This window comes from Sander lucioperca, chromosome 4, assembly GCF_008315115.2.
Source record: "Sander lucioperca isolate FBNREF2018 chromosome 4, SLUC_FBN_1.2, whole genome shotgun sequence".
Lineage (NCBI taxonomy): Eukaryota > Metazoa > Chordata > Actinopteri > Perciformes > Percidae > Sander > Sander lucioperca.
In genome coordinates, this window is record NC_050176.1 from 33296124 (window position 1) to 33314069 (window position 17946).

The window sequence follows — 17946 nt, forward strand, 5'->3', positions numbered from 1 at the left end:
CAATGCAAACATCCCCAACACCATGATTACATGAGCGGCATAAACTGGGATTAGTTCAAATTGGACTTAATTTAAATTAAGAATGAATCATATATTCAGAAATATGGAACATGCCTTTTCACTTTTCAGGCTGATAGTAATAAGGAACCATACCTGCTCACACAAGTTGAGATCAATCACACGGATGGGCTTCTTAGCATGGTCATTCTTGTAGTACTCCAACACGTCTGGGTCGCCTGTCAGACGCCCACTGCGAAGAACAAACCACCGCTTCTTCCATGCCTGCAGAGAAATGAGGCTAAAGGTTATTGGTGTGTTCTCACAATGACTGCTCCATTCCCGACTGACCACGGGCCAGCCAAAAGTTTTATTTTTCCAGTTTAGCCAATGTGTCCTAGCATAGCTTGTGTCTCTGTGTGCATTCTCCACCAGCTGCACTGCCCTCACTGAAGAATATTCAGGGCCAGAGGGAAGAGGCCCGCAGCCAGAAATATGTCTGGGATAACCAGAACAACAGGCACATAGTTTGGTCTAGCACCCTAACTGGGGCCAATAACCAAATCTATAAAAAGAAACAGGCAATTGGGTATTTTCTTTTAAATGGGATTTGTTGTCTGTGAGAAAAAGGCACCACAAAACAAGTTTAAATTCAGGCATAGCAGATGGAAAGAAAAAGACATAAGCAGCTGAGATTTATGACTTCACTCTCTGTACATAGATAAAGGACAATTTAGTAATCAAATATTTACCCTAAAAGACATTAGGGAGATGGTCAAGTGGACACCACTTGCATCCCGTCTTATCTGGGATAATTATCACTGATATATTGATTTATATATTGTTGAATTAAATTATACTGTGATTTATATATTATTGAATTATATTATACTGTAACTTTCCCCTGTGCCACTATAATTCAAAATATAGAGCTATTTTACTCATGAGCTGGGTGAAAAGACAAACCATACAGCTTCAGAACTTGTTTACATATCATGCATAGCAGTCTTATCTGATGTTATTGTTTAAAAGATAAAGGTCAGTGAGAGTAAGAAGCCTTTTCAGGCCTTCAAAAATAAATACGAACCCAGAAGCAGATTCATTTTGGCACTACACTGACACTGTTCTGTTTTTAGATTGTGCGTTTCACCTCATGGTGTTTGTAGTTTTATTTAGAGAACATATCCAGCAGTGATTCATTTAAATGCAGACTCAAGAAGGTCATAAACTCTTGATTTTGCTGAGGCATGGCACTTAGGCTGAATGTTTTTGTTTTAGGGCTCAAAATACTGGTCTGAGCATTAGCTGGAAGATAAGAGAGCCATCCAGAAATGATTCACTTCCTTTATTGCTTATATAGTGCAAGTATGTATGGAGTTGGACACATTGTACAAGTTTCACCAAGCGAATAGTGCAGTACAAAAAAAATAATCAAATGATCAATTGAATGCCAGAAATTGTTAATCAGAATCAGGTGTGTTAATGCAGACACACATTTAAAATATGCAGGGCAGTTGTCCACAGTACAATGCCTGATTAGACATCTGTATGATCATCTTGCAACACCAGGGGCTCAAACTCAGAACCTTTGACGTCGTAGGCAGGTGCTGATCTTAGGGAGCTTTTATCTGGGTGATGTCACAAGTGGCATCGCAACACCAGGTAGACAAGGAGCAGGCTTGCATGAAAATGCAGAATTTTAAACTACTGTAAAAAATGTATTTCTCATTAGAAAATTCTGAGAATATGTGTACTTGGTTAAGGCAACAAAAAAATGCCTGTAATTTATTTTCCCAAAGATCAATAAATGCCAAACTGATGTTTAAAGATGCTCTATATTGCATTGACTGCAAAGTGTACAGTCGATGAGGACACAATTTAAAAAAAAAAAAAAAAAAATCACTTTTTGAGATAGAATTCAGAAATTTTGCGCACCAAATCTACAGTGATGTTCGAATGTTGTGAAGTTTTTCCATCAACATCAAAGATTTAGTTTGGAAGAAATTGCAGAATTTGTTTACACTACTGTATGCAGTAAAATGTTTTAATGCACTGTGGGCTCAATTTTTGATATAGCAAAAATCTGGATGGTCAATTTGTGGAGGACTCTCTGGAGATGAAGTTCCCCAAATTTGGTGTCAACTGAAACAAAAATGTGGGAGGAGTATGGTTTTAGAAGTTTTGCAGTTTTTGCAAAAAGTAAAGTGATGGACTTCAAAATTGCTACTGGGTTAAAGCAGATTATAGCTTCTTCTCTATTGGTGCTACAGTTTGACGTACGTTGCAACGTTGTAGCATGTACGGTTGATTTGTTATGAATAAGTTTAGAATTTTAGATGGCTGTTGTAGCGCCACCATCAGGACAATTAGCACACAAATTGCACTGATTAAGTTTGGCATATGACTGGACTGGACTTGGTGAGTTTTCATGCATTGGAACATGGATTTCTTAGGAAGAAGATGAAGAAGAAAAAAAAGAAGAATACAGACAAAAACAATAGGGTCCACGCAGCTTTGCTGCTCGGCCCCTAATGATGGACAAGATCCAGTACACAAACAACCACCACTGACATCAGAAAGATCAGGAAGCATACCAACAAAGTGTGAGGAATGCAAACTAAAGCTTCGTCGTTGTTTGGGGTAAGATTTTGACCGTATTAACAATGCTGTGGGTGTGGGATTTTTAAAAATCTTTTAGCTGTTTTTCCATCCACAGGGTGTCCTTTGTTAGTGGGCCAAGCCCCTGACTGAGACAGCATGATGAGCATCATACATTTCCCTCTACAAACAGGATGAAGAAACAAGCAGACCTAAAAAAAAAAAAAAGCTCCTGAATTTTAAACTGCACGCACAAAAACATACAGGAATCACATGGACAAAAACACAAACTATTAAATAACACACACTGTTAATAGGAAAACACTATTCACATCCTACACTGACATGTTACACACATTGTAGTTCAAAAGGACTGCATTATATAATCACAAACATGCCCACATAGTCCAAATTAGGCTTACACCGTAAAAGCTAAAGTGAATGTGCAAAAAAACAACACTGATGTGTCTGTGTTGTGTTGGTCAGACAAAGACAGTGGGTGTGGAGAAGGAACCTCTCTCTTTCTCTCTGGCAAATGACAAAGCAATCTTGGGTCAAGTTACCCTGTGGGGAACAGAAGGACCAAGAGCTTAGGTTACAGCGAGGCCAGGCCCACCCAGGGTGTGAGTGTTGACAACTGGGTAAGTTGTACATGCTGAAGACAGAGGCAAGTGAGACCTGTTTAACAAAACTGTTCAACAAGTCATTGAGTAGTAGTTCATTTTAAAAGCACTTGCAGTTAAGAGATAAAAAACAAAACAGAGTGGAGAACACTCGCATAAAAAAAAAACTTTTACAAGTGTTGGATCAAAAACTCAGAGTGAAGACAGATACAACATACACACAATGTAGTGATACCTTCCAATACATTGAATATTGTAATGTTTTGATCTCAGAGACTGTGAATACTGTATATATTCCCTGGCCTGCTCTTTGATATCGACTTGACAAACATCACAAAGGTGGCTGCAGTCTCTGCAAAATTAAAAATCAAAACAGCTTTATGTACAGCAATTGATAACACTGATAGATCATAAAATGTGCCTCTATTAAATAGGGGCTACAATAGAAAGAATGTTGTATAAAAATACTCTGAATATAGGAAATCAAACATTTAATCAAGTAAATAAATCACATAAAGTATGCAAAAAGGAAGCAATTATCACAGAGAGTACTACAAAGAAAAGATAAATATAGCAAGCAAAAACAAAGACAAGACAAAAGATAAATATATAAAATTGACTGCCCCAAAAAAGAAGTATAAAGGATGTAATGGGCCAAAATTAGTACATCAAAGAAATAATCAAAAATATATCAGAAGAGAGGATGTTTCAACAGCTGTTCACTCCTGGAGCAGGACAGTCAAAATATATTCATCTCATAATATTTGAGAATAAGTTATAAACTATGGAAATTCACAAAAAAATGTTTAAGATGAAAATCAAATTGTGAATCCACAGGTTACAGGATGTTAAGGGTCAATCACAGTTAGAAGAAGTGGTCTGCGATTCAAAGAGAATCTGGATCCACTGTTTCTGCGCTGCCACATTAGCATGGTTACAGACAGTAGTAGTTCTAGGATGACAAGCTGTGTGGTAGCTTGAGCAGCTCTCCTCCATCTGTGGACTTTCACACAGCTTTTCTCATGCACAATTATGCACACTTGCACTGTTTTATACCACAAAAAAACGACCCAAAGTAAGAAACAGCATAACACAATTCTTTACTTCCCTGATGACCTGGCCAACACATCTACATGCATATAGAGAGCCACTCTCACCCGATGCAAGCGGTGTGTTTCATTGACATGCATCCAGATACTTACATTTATATGCACAAGACACCAGGAAAGTGGAAGAAATCAGGTTAAGGCAGGAAGTCAGAGAACAGGAAGGTAGAGAACACATTTACATGCAGTGCAATAACCCAGTTACTGTAAAATCCATGTTTACATGCAGCTGGTCAGTAATTAGATTTCTCCTCTACCTCCCACCATATTTTTGAACCAATGTGGGCCGATTTTAAGTGTATTAGTGATATGCACTGTAGCCTGAAGTGTTCTTTTTCTTTTTTTTGCAAGAGCATTAGGACCGACAGTAGAGTGGGAGAACAGGTACTTTTAGTGAGGCAACAGTTTTTTCCTCATGTGCGAATGGGTCTGAATGTAAAAGTCTAAAGTTCAGCTGAGGAAACAGACTTATAGAGACTCATTTATTTCAGTATTTGTTTCACTTTGGTTTACTTACGTTGGATACAAGGACGCACCGCTACAAGTAATCATCTTGCCTTTAAATCCCTCTGAATTGCTTTTACTATGAGAACATGTCATGCATGTACGCTCTTGTGCCACACTTGTTGGAAACCTGCTTATGTGTAAAATTAGGGTTCTCCAGCAGAAACCTAAATGTGTTAACCGGATCACTGAGAATAAATGTGCTGAAAGAAACATCGACTGCACCAATTTCCACCTTATTTTGCAACAAACAGAAACGTATGCCAACAGAATAATTCTAAGTCTAAGTCTACATCTCTCTTTAAGTGTGTGTAAAGACACTGAATATCAATATGACAGAACCCAAACCACACCAGAGTACTTTGAACCCAATGCCACAAACACACACTGGAACAGTATGACCAGATGACCTTTGCCAAATAGTGAGTAGTTGTCCACCATTACATACCTCCTGTCAGGGCTCATCAAGGACATGATGAGGCATCTAGTCCTGGTTTTTGTTTTGTATATTCCATTATGGCCAGTGTCGAATCAATGGTTAAATCCCAACTGGTCCGAGCCAGATTGCAGTATTTTTATTACTGCAGGATACATCCATTCTAGTCTTCCTTAATACGCCAACAGATTCTGAACCATTCAGTTCACTCAACACAAACTCAATCACAGAGCCCGCTTTAGCTTGTAGGAGTCTAGTGTTCACTGCCCCAGGGTTGGGAATGGGACGGCATGGGACGATACTGGACTGGGATGGTGGGGGCTCCCTTAGCATGGCAGCTGTCCTCGCCAACCCCTCTCTATCCCCCTCCCCCCTTTTTTCTCCAAGCGTCCCAGTGTCTTCTCATAGGGTAAGATGCAGGGAGACACAGGAAGACACCCTCTACTCGCCCACCCAGGGCCTACAGCCTATGGGGTCCAGACAGAGGGGGCATTGAGGGTCTGACTAAGAAGATGACAGGGGAAGGAAGGGTGGGAGGGTAGAGGGGAGATGCCAACTGAGTGGAGTCACGCTGCTGTCAGAGGCCTTCCGACCCAACATCACTGGAGCATGACAAAGGCAAAGGTGGGGGAGAGAAGTAGGTAAAGTGCTTAGGGGGGGACAAATATGCAAAAATAGACACTAATGTGGTTTCAGAGAGAAAATAATGGAGGAGTGGACAATAAAGGAGAAGATGGAGAAGAGAGACAGTCTGCATTATCCAGCACCAACCTCTGCATCTACAGGGGCTGGACACAATATTATCAACCACAGTGAAATCTAATGTAATCCAATACAAAAGCCCTTGAGGACAGTGGTTTTGTTAAACATGTTATCACTGTTAAGCTTCTGTTACTTCTACTTATTTCTAATAATGCTTACTTACAGAAGGCCAGTCACCGACTAGTAATAAGAGGACATCTCACTTTATTCTGGTTGGCCAGAATTACACTTTGGGTCATTCAAGCTCTCATAATTAATAAGCACAAACAAAAACATCAATTTGGTTTTTCATTACAACCCAGAAGGCCAAGACAATGTCAGGAGCATGGGGCAATTAAACAGGGATGCACCAACAGTCTCTGAAGAAAGGTTTACACCAAAATGACACTGTCAATCTGGCTAAAAACTTGAAAGGCCAAACCAGCAGCCTCATCATCATTTATTCAAACACAGTAAGAGAACAGGAAATGAGTACCTTCCAAATGTCTCTGAAAGAAATAGTTTGACATTTTGGGAAACAGGCCGCAATTCTCAGAGACAATGTCTGTCTCTACAGCCAGCAGCCAGCCAAGAAATAGTCCTGCATATACAGTAAGAACTTGGAAAACGACCATTTGGTGCCAAGTGTTGTGGTATCCAGCAAGAAAAAACGGTGTAGTGAATATGTGAGTGATAATAAGTGTTGAACTATTCCTTTTAGACACTGACTGGCATCGATAGAGACATTGTCAAAGCCATCTGTCTATTCTTAGAAAAATCTCATCGAATACAGCTCCATAGCTCTTGCTTATGCAACGTTTCAGTGTATTTTTCCTGTTGCCAGTTACAAAGAATAAAATGAGCCATAGCATTTAGACTTAGAAGTCTTACTTGGCACCATGTCATGCCAAAATCCAGAGAAGTACAGAAATGAATGAGACAATATGGCACCACTGCATGTTACTTAAAGACATGGAAAGACTCCTGAACGCAGTAAGACATGAACAAAAAGACAGTGGAAATGAGCTCTATGTTTTAGCCTGCAGCTGCTAAAAATAAGTGCATGGCCAAATTGGTTTTCTATTACAAGAGTTTGATCCAATCTATTAGTCTAACTTTGTAAAACTAGTTGCTGGTGAACCATCCTGCCAACACCACTCAAGCTCCACCAACTCCAGTTTTACTGCGCTTAAAAGGCTAATTGTGCTTCATGGTTTAGATAGATTAACGCAGCCTAAAAAGCCTTTAAGTGCACTAATTGCTAATGCGAATGTACATCATTACAGGTCATCATTACAGGCTGTTAAACTACATACTTAAACTCATCCCTCCATACCTCTAATGGTACTGAGACAGGCCTGTGGGTTACTATATTTCTGCAGCAGCAGCAGTTGGAACATTACACAAGACTGTCTCTTTAGGACATGGACAGTTGTGTGCTGTTTCTTTGACAATGCTGCTGCACAATATGTGAAACGTGTCACTTGTGTTTCAACTGACAAAGACAATTGTAGGGCACCTAAGAGGAGACTAAATATATTGCTAACGCTTCATCTTCATCAAACAGTAAACTTAAAGTTTCAAATTTACTGCATAAGCAAGTTTACAAAAAACCCTAGGTAACCTATGACTTCACAGATTGGCATTTCTCTAGTGTATGTATGCATGTGCACACAATCAAGGCATCTGCACAGACAACATGCAAGCATACTTAAAATCTACTTTGATGTTTTTTGGCAACAAGAGGTTACTGAAGAACCCTCCATCCATCAAATGCAACTTATCAACAATTTTGGGAGTCTCATGCAGTTTTAGTCCTCGAAAGCATTCGGACAACCAGATAAGCATTGTGCACAGCAAATATACACAGGCACTTAGGGTTCCTTGCTTCATTTAAAAGTCCAGAATCTATTTTTCAGTATTTATATTAGACTTGGATATGTGTATTACAAAAAAAGTCAATAAAAACCCACACTGATTCCCAAGTGGAATCTGCAACACAAGGCACTGAAACAAAATTACAAAAAGAGGCCCTGGTGCATTATTCATCTCTACATACAGTAGATCAGTGTTTTGATAGCATTAGCAGATATTTCTCCAGTTCAGCCATTAGGTGATTGCATGAGCTTAGCTCACAGACTCTGGGTGCATAGTTAGCACATAGCAGCATGCGAGTGGCCGGGCCATCTGTCCCGTCTAAGTGGGCTGTGGGTAAATGACCTGCACCCCAGCTGCACTGACTCATCCTGACTAGGACAGCTTCTCTGCTTGTTCCTCGAGAAAAAAAAAAAAACAGTGCAAGGGATAGAGCGAGGGAGAGACGAGGCGCAGGGTAAAGACTAAAGGAGAGAAGGTCTAGATTTTGGTGATAAAGGAACAAATTACTATGTGGTATTGTTTAATCTGACAGAAATCACAACAAAGCTACATTTTATAGCCACAACCAAACCAAACCACATTTTACAGTCAGTTGATATAACATTAAAAAAAACTTGCAATGGCTTTACGCTCACACAGTCACAGTCTATCTCTCACACAGGAAATTAAACATACAACAGTAACCAGTGTCAGTATTTATCTGACTACTTTTCAAGACAGTCTCATTAGATGGAATAAGGACTCTTAGAGCAAGGTGAGAAAAATGTAAGTCAGGTGCTGTGATCTCACTTCATGTTTATGAGGAAAAAATACACATAAAATGAATTATTTTGTGCTATATCAGAGGACATTGTAATCTCAATTGATCGGTTGCAGTGGCTTAAGTCCACAATGTTAAAATGGCTTCAGTTGTAATTATTTAGACATGTCATGTACATGAACAATTGATTCTTCAAGAGTCAATATGCATTAAGGACTTGGAAATGTTTCATAATTAAGGATGAGTCGGTAAGAGGTTACACTACAGCACTGTACACTGCTTTCAAAACAACACTGCTCTGTTAATTTTATTTTCATGTTCGTCTGCAAGAAAAATACACTTTGGGATTCACTGTGTTGCTGAAATGTTAGCAAGAGGGGCTATTATAGCGCGGCTCAGGTAACATTACTTCATATCATATGCTGAAATCCTGCATCCTCCAAGACTGCAAATCTTTTGCTATAAACCCGTCCAATACTTTAGTTATGGATTGGATTGCCATGTCTGAATCTGCATGAAGAGGCTCTTTAAATACTGCGGGGAAAATGAGTTGCTCTTTCCTATCTGACTTTCTCCTCATATAGTAGTACATATTGCCGCTACCATAAGCCACACGTGTGGCACATTGCTTGCACACAGTCGCCGCTTTATCCAGCACTTTTTCCCACCATTTTCGGGTAACACTAAATCCGTAATGCTCCCATACAGCAGACGGAGATTGACTGACAGAGGCACTCAGCACCTCATCCACGCCAACTGTGATTTCACCAGATTATCGAAGCCCCCCCCCTAATAACTTTATTTTAAGCTTTTTTTCTGAAATCTGTAAGGCTAAATGAACTGGACAATAAATACATGCCCCGAACCGTGACTAGCGGACCGAATTTACTTTTTTTTTTAGCAACAAACCGTTTCCACAGCAATTCGAGGCCTTGAAATAAATTCACCACATCTTTCCCTTTGTGCTGTCAAATGGAGGCAGTCATGTGTCATGTTTGGGTTCAGGGGAGACAGAAATCAAGGAATGAGAAAAATACCTGAACATTAAATAATTGCATTTGCTGACGCAGAAAAGAAACAAAACCACAAAATATTTCCATGACACTGCAATCGGACATCAATGCAGTAAACAAATACGCATGCAGTGCTTCCCTAAGCCTCACTATCAGGACCGCAGGACTATGCTGAACAAAGGCTGTTCTAAGAGAGGAGTGTCAAGAGCGTCAGAGGTTTTGGCGCTCACAGCTTTGGTGACGAGGTCTGCAGAAGGAGAAGGAGGGAAGGGACAAAAGCTTCTCTATGTTTAGTGCCGCAACTTGTATAAATCAGTCTTTGTTAGCGAGACATGACTGGGATTCTTGCTAACCGGCTATTTTTACATCCTTGAGCACCAGAGAGGGCAGTTAACGTACAAGTAAGAGTGCATGGCCTTTGGCTAAGTGAGGCTGTTTGGCCGACGTCATCAGCCCTCCACCTGCTGGAAGGAGAGGGGACTTCCATGAAAGATGTGAATGCCTGAGGTCCAGCATCCTGGAGAGTGGTTAATAGTCAGCCAACTCTACCACCAGCCTCTGACCTCAAAGTAAACACTCTTGATGGAGTATTCTAAGAAAAACCCAATGCATTGCTCAACCTGACATCATCCAAAGCAGTTGGGGTAGTGCAATATTTGATTCACTATGAATTAAGTAAATAACTATCTGGCGTAACTCCACCTTAACAAACATGCTGATCCATATGCATATAAACCTAGAACTAATTCCAGATGACTTCATGTTTACCTGTGACTGGACTCTAAAGTAGGCACACACAGTGATACTTGACTGGAGGAAAAATGTCTTTAACATATCTTGGTGTTATCAATAATTATGTATTTATATACCAATAAAGACAAGCATGCAGCTGAGATGAAAATTGATTGGAGAGAAAGAACAACACTATCCAAAAATCTGTATTCCTTTAATTATTACAATATGTCCACAAATGTAAAGTTGCAGCTTAGACAAGCTATAAACAACATTGAAGATTTTGACATATCTATACTTTATTTCATTTCAGTCCATTTCAGACATTAAGAACGTTGTACTGTTTATTCTTGGTGCATAATAGCCATACTGTTAGTTCAGATTTAAAATTAAAATTAACTAAACCCAAGCAGTGTAAATTGCAATTCAGTTCATATCCTGGTAACACCTATACTATTCTACTTTCTTCTTTTTTTTAATCGAATGGGAATTGATAATTCAGGCTTTAAACAAGCTTTGGTGAAGTAATAACCACTTTGCTCTGATCTCACAGCATAGGTGCTATGGGATTATTCCTACCTGTATGTAAGAAAAATGTTGCATAGAGAGAATCAAACATGCATGCGATTTCCAGGGGAAAGTTTTCCAGTTATCTTGCATGGCCAACCTTTTAGCTCAAACACTAACCGTCATCACCAAGACTGAGACAGCGCACCCAGAGGCTCAACATGATAAAAAAAAGACTATTCAATTATTTCCCCAAATGTTTACAGATTATCCACAGTTGCTTTTTCGAAGAGTTTAAGTGAAAAACAGTGATCCTACCTTGCAAGCTGTATATCCACAGGAGCAGTTTTCATTCTGTGCCTTGTAGAATGTATGTTACTGAAAGTGAATAAGTGAGTGCTGCGTGGTGTTGTTGTTGTTGTTGTTGTTGTTGTTTTGCACCTTCTGACTTTATCATGTGCTGCAGTGTGTGTGAGTGTCTGTAGTTTGTGACCTCTCCCTCCTCTGACTTCCTGTTCTATGTAATCAGGTTGTCACAGACCCTCTTAACTGCCACTGCTAAATCAGAGGGGGGCGGCACTAGGGCAGCCTGGAGGGTGTGCATTCAGTTAACAAAAATGAAGTGGGTGTGCCCTTTCAACAAATAGCAGTGGAATAATTTATTTAACTAATAAAGTCATTACATTTTTGCTACAATCCAGCTCTTATTCTTTATAACTTTGGCCACAATTACAATAAATTATTAGTAAATTGTAAAACCACAGGAATGCTGTGACCCTGCCTGACACAGCTTCTAGACTGAAGGGCAAGGAGCAACATGAGAGATCACACAGGTTTTTAACAAGTCAAGTTTAAACAAATGACACACTACGAAACACTTGGAAGTGAAAATGAAAGTCAAGTCTGTAGAGCATATGACACCCTAGACCCACGATAATTGTGGCGAGGTAAACATCAATAGACTACCTTGACTGTCCAACTGCCTTTCTCTCCTTAAATGACATTAATTTAGAATGATCTTTCCCTGTGTTATGCCATAACTGACATCCTGTTTCAAGAGGACATTCATCACATTAAGGAAGTAAAGACAAGAGTTTCATGGGGGCTTTAAAGACTCGTCTCGTCTCACCACTCACGTTGTATGTCCTAATGGTTCTAGCAATGCAGCTCTGTCTCCAGATTACAATTGCTAATCAAAGGTCGGTGTGGAGCTCATAATTATATACAAAACAATTTCCTTGTATTTCTCTTTCTAGTGTTGCATATGAAGACTCCATCCTCTTCCCTGGATCTGAGCTTTCCTCTGCTTCCTGTAGAGACTTTATGATTCTGTTTCCCATCTGCACTCTCCATAAAAGAGGTCAGAGATGCCACAGCATACAGCTTCCTCTACATGCCTGCTTCACAAAAGCTCTCCCTTGGCAGCCTACTGACCCCTGACACTTCTACTAATGCTGCAAAGATAGCTAGTCAGTGACTGGAGGTCTTTTAAGTCAAGAGATAAGAAGGGCTTACAGCTTAAAACCCAGATTTCCATTCAACATTGAGGCACTCATTTGCAATCCAGTCCTCTGCACTTTATATTCTATCTTAACATAAACTATTTGAACATTTCAGTAACAATGTTGTCATGGTGTTCTGTAATAACAACGTACACGTTCTTCAGCACAAAGACAAGTGACGTTGCCAGGTAGCCCTAAGGAACCCAAGTCATGCATGAGAGCTTTGCAGACTCCACCTTTCTGCAAAAACAGAAGTACTTTTAACTACTTTTTAACCCTGACCACAGCAGTCTTAAACTCTCAACAACAGAGGTGTGGATGGGCAATTATTTTGTAAAAATCAATTAAGCAAATCAGCCATAATTTGATTAATGTGTCCACCAAATTTTGACTCTAATTTACATTTAATTTACCGATAATGCTTTAGCACACCTGGGGCAACAGCAAACTACTGTAAAAGTATACTGTCCTGTACGGTTATAATGTATCCAGGAGAACAACTGACAAAAATTGATTGTCCAAATAAACCATTTTTTCTCTTCCTTGCACCCATAATAGGATTGAGGCCGGAGACCGGAGAGGAAATACACAAAGACAGAGTGAGAACAAGCTAAAGATAGGACTACCCAGGCAAACAGATTGAAGTAACAGCAACTAGCTAAGGTGTGACTGTGTGTGTCCTATTGAACCCTTACATGTCCATCTGACAAACACCCACAGCCCAAATTGTAAACTCCCTACTGGTTCTGTACGTATCAATTATGAACCGTGTCCACCTCATAGCACTGCTCCCATGTGAGAGTCAGCCCTCTTCATTTCTCTCCTCTCCAACAGAAAACAATAACAAATCTTTGTTAAACTGAAACATCACATCCTTGCTTTGTGTGCAAGCGCCCCATCTTCCCACACAGGTCAGATACACAACAGTGAGAATCTAAAGTCTCAATTCTTCCAGAAGAACCAAAGCTCACAATCCAGAATTCCTAAGAAACTAGACATCCATTTTTAATGGACTGCAAATGACCAACTACTAACCTACTAACACACCAAGGCCTTATACACTGTATGTGCGCCTCTTTATCCATGTTCTAGTTTTATGTTTTGTCTAAATTATCACAAGAGGACTAAATGAGGAGTAACAACAACACACATGTAACTAACTATTTTAACTTCCTCATTCTGTGGCTGCACATTGTGCCAGTGTCCAGCTTGAACATTTTAGTCCTAAAAAATGTAAACTAAACTAGTTTCTAATCTATCTACTTGGATCATCTACTTGAATCATAGGGTAAAATAGGGGTGACAACATGAACAACATTGATATAGTGATCATTCGCAACATTATCTGATAACAGATGGTAAGAGGTGAAACTTAAAGTATGTTCATCAATGGGTTTAAGTGGCTTTTTAGTAGTGTTTTACAAGATCATAATCAAACACATTAAAATCTTATGCTGCAACAGATTGTGGAAATATTCAACTTATCATTCGTTTAGACACGGCAGTTGTGAACAACGTGAGATTTTCCTCAAGATACGATTATATGAAACAATCATAAATATTATAATATTGTATTATTCTACAACCAGATAGGAAGTAAACGGGGTCCCTTACAGACACAAATTCAGCAATGTGAGTCAGCATCAGCCTCTGTACAGGCTACAAGTTAGCCTCATAATTAAAAACAGAGCAGTTGTTTTATGCAGCTGGGCATATACTATGGAGGTAACACTTGTGCATTCCTACTTTCCTAGAAATACACTGGCGAACTGACATATGCTGTGTAATGTAAAGACAGTGTACATGTGCGCCTTATTTTGTGTGTGTGCGATAAAAATAGCCCAATTTATTCCCAGTTCTGTTAACACTTTCCGATATTACCAAATGCTTCAAAGTCAGAAAGCGAAAGCAACCTTTCTAAACATCCAACTTTAAGCAGCTGTCTCTACATAAATAGCCCCTCCTGAGAGTGGTAGATACATTAGCGTGCTTGTATCCTATATGCATGCTAATCAACAGTGTATTGATCCATAAGGAGCACCTATGATCAAAACAAGCCAGTTCTCTCCCTTCATCATCCATACACAATCCCTCGCTCTCACCCTCAATTTGCTATCCCACAGTCGCTCCTCTTTCATGTGCAGCTGTGAAATTCTCACCCAGCCAGGCGCCATCTGACCCCAGCCCTAACAATCTACGGTAACTGTCCAAAGAACACAGACCTTGGTAGTCATACTGCTATCTTTGCAAACAGCGCACACAAAGACCAACATTCTCATGAAAGACTGTCTGAAAGGCAAACAGGTGTTTTTAATTTATGGGCTTTCACAGATGGCCTAATAACAAGACAATGTCAGGATTTTTCAAACTATTTAACATCAAAAACTAAATATTCTGACTGAGAAACTTCTACACTGAGGCACATTCTGGAATACTTAACCAGGTTTAAACAGTTATCAAACTTCAGGTTTTTTTCCACAAAATTCTTTTAAATAGAAATGCTTACCGAATCAAACCGAAGCAGCAGGTATTATAGTCTCTGAGGCTTTGTTGTAGAGGTATTTTCATCAACCAATTCTATGGTCCATACAGCCCAGGACCACGGCACCGCTGTTACTCCAATGTCTTGGACAGGCAAATGTGTAATTGCTGTCGATGCTTTACTAACTCTCGTAGGGCGGGGACAGGAACTCAGTCAAGTAATCATTCCATATCATTCATTAGAGTATCCACAAGACAGAGGGAGGGAAAGACCAAGAGAGGATTGAGTGAGAGGGAGAAGGTGGGGAAGATGTAGCAGATGAGAGCACGAAGGACTGATCCGTAGTTCAGCATCGTGGCTGAGTGCGGTGGGTCTTGTTTATTTACATTACATATTAGAAAAAACTGAGATAATTCAATGGATTTTCTACCAACCACATTTGACCATTTTCCACCTCCAATAGCAATAAGCCCCCTGAAAAAAACAAACAAAAAAAAAACAGCTACCCCCTGGCCTCACTACACAGCTCTCAGACAGGTTGGGTTCAGACTGAAACCGTGCTCACAAGGTAAAGCATTAACTTACAGGGAGAAGGTTTAAACATTAACACAACCTCACATCATGTATGACTGAGGGTGCGCAGAAGCGTCAGTAGTTACGTATAATGTAGGAAACTGTTCAGCACTCACAGTATTAGCCTTTTCATCAAAACTAAACCAACTACATGTTACTGTGTTTTCCAGGAAACATGGGGCTTTGTGAAGCACAGAAAAGGAGAGAAAAAACACATACAAGGCAAAATAACATCCCTTAGTGGAAGTTTCCACTTTGTTAGCGCTTTTTATCTTCCTGGTCATCTGTTCCCAACACACACTGTGGGCAAAAAGATTTCCTGTTTTGCCTCCTTTTGTCACTGTGGTTGTGTTTGGGGGTCAGTCGGGAGCTAACTTTAGAACCTCTTCTAAATTAACATTTACCTAATGCTGCAACAGCTATGTCTCATAAGTCAAGTCAAGAAAACGGGGATGGGATTCAGACCCCAAAACGAGGTAACATGATAGTCTGTCTTTCCTTTTGGACACTCAGAACTCTCTAAAGGGAATCCTACACATGTTGAGCTGAAATACTGTTACCATCTATGCTTCGAGTGAACAAAGCAGAGTAGGAATCACATCTGCACTCTTAAAACTCAATAACCAAAGTTGATGATTTGCTCACATTATATAGCACGTTTTTTTGTGTTCACGTGTTTGACCTGTGTTTAAGGAAATGGTTAGGAATCCCTATCTGATGTGAATTTGTGAGTGAGGGACTGATCCTCTTTGGTCTGAAATGATACTAAGCGACCTACTGCATATAGCAGCATCACTCTACCTCCACTAAAACAACAATCAAACATGTCCTTGTTTGCAGCTATGTTGATATATAGTCCAGGCCAAATTTGAAAGACACTGTATCCTGTGTGCTACCCGTTTGTCATAATAATTTGTAGGAAAACAGCAAGCATTTGGGTAAAACAAAACTGTAGGAATGAATGTCTTCTTTTGTAATATTAATACTTGTTTTAATGATAATAAATACAACAGAGTGAAGCTAATTATGTAGCACTCAAATTGCTGTATAAGAGCCGTAGACACGCTGGTAAAGGGCTTTGGATGTCTTTACATGAAATAATAAATATCAACACACTGTCAGGTGCAGGAGCATAACAATAAGCAATAAAATACATGGGCACAACCACAACACAGCACTGAGCCTGTCGCTAAACATAAAAATGACCTGATTGCAGAACAAAGGCTGGGAGAGAAGACGAAGTAGTTATGCTTAGAGAATGAACTTTGCTCGCTCTCTTGGGTTGCTGTGGCCTCAAGATCTCTTATTCAAATGCAATATTGCAAACAAAGTCAAAGTTCTCCTCACGTAAGAGCTGTCACTGCCGCACTCATGGTCCTCATTTCATTGCATAGGCAAGGCTCGCACTTATCTTTATAGGATTTAATAGAGAAATACCATCATATTTTGACACGTAGGGCCATCCATACACTGCGTTGTAACCATTTGGTTTAAGGCTGTTATTTTATGATTGCATTTTTCTATGATTAACGGATTAATCGCACAGTAAAACTAAATCAAAGTGCAGCTATCGATGCTCTTGACCACACTATGCCCCAGACACCAACCACCATTATGGCGTTCATGTTATGCAAGAGTCATCAAATTTCCACCCACTTCCTGTCTTCCATTTTTTTGGTGTGCTATCAATCGCCGCAAACAAAATCAAATCAAAACAAATGTCCATACTAATGTTGAAGAATAATTGTTTGATAGTTGAGTCTGTCTCCAACCTTCTGCTGAGAGAAACAAGCTAACAATATTTGTGAAATGCTGACAACAACATTCAAATGATCACAAGAAAAAACAAATAATTAATGACAAGCTCACCAGTTATTGAAATGCAATTCGTGGCTCTTTACCTGGTTCTGAAGAGTCCAAGCTTTGCACGGATAAAAATGAGAAACATTGCGGGAGAAGCAAGGTAAGCAAGCTGCTGACCAGCCACTGTTGTCGACTGAGTCTGGCCACTTTCTTGCCTACCCTGCTGACTTCCCTCCCCTCCTCTTTACTCCGTAAAGTCTGCAACACCCTGCTCCAATAACCCCTGACCCGCAGGAAGTAGACACAATGGACTGAAAATAACACACCACCTCCCCTGGCAACAACTGCCCACCCCAACCCCCATTACACACCGCTTCTACACTACAGTACACCTACAATACGCCGGCCCAAGATAGGTGGGTAGAACCCAAAATATCAGCCACTATTCAACAAGCTGTGCCCACTTACTAAAAAGTGTACCATCACACTTTGAATTGCCATTGTGGCTTCTGATTCACTCCTGCACATGCACAAGTCAGGTCCATCTATATTGTTATGAATATGGACCTTCTGAGATATTTTTCATATTTAATGTTTTAATAAGAACCTGCAGTGGTTCAGACTTGCAGCTCTCAGTGAAGCAGAGGGTTTCACACTACAGCAGGCTGTGGGTTGAGCGGCACACTCATGA

The 17946-nt window shown here is 39.9% G+C and overlaps 1 protein-coding gene across 12 annotated transcripts in view; it reads right to left on the minus strand.

The window, feature by feature from the left end:
- gab1 (GRB2-associated binding protein 1) overlaps window positions 1-17946 on the minus strand; it is a 56226-nt gene that overhangs the window by 18405 nt on the left and 19875 nt on the right. For 10 of the 12 annotated variants that reach the window (XM_031276853.2, XM_031276849.2, XM_036000087.1 and 7 more), the window contains one exon: window positions 154-282. In XM_031276853.2, the coding sequence (XP_031132713.1) occupies window positions 154-282 (129 nt within the window). Of the gene's footprint in view, window positions 1-153; window positions 283-5276; window positions 5542-11213; window positions 11398-17946 lie in introns of those variants that run through there. The other 2 variants (XM_031276855.2, XM_031276858.2) reach the window with 2 other exon arrangements.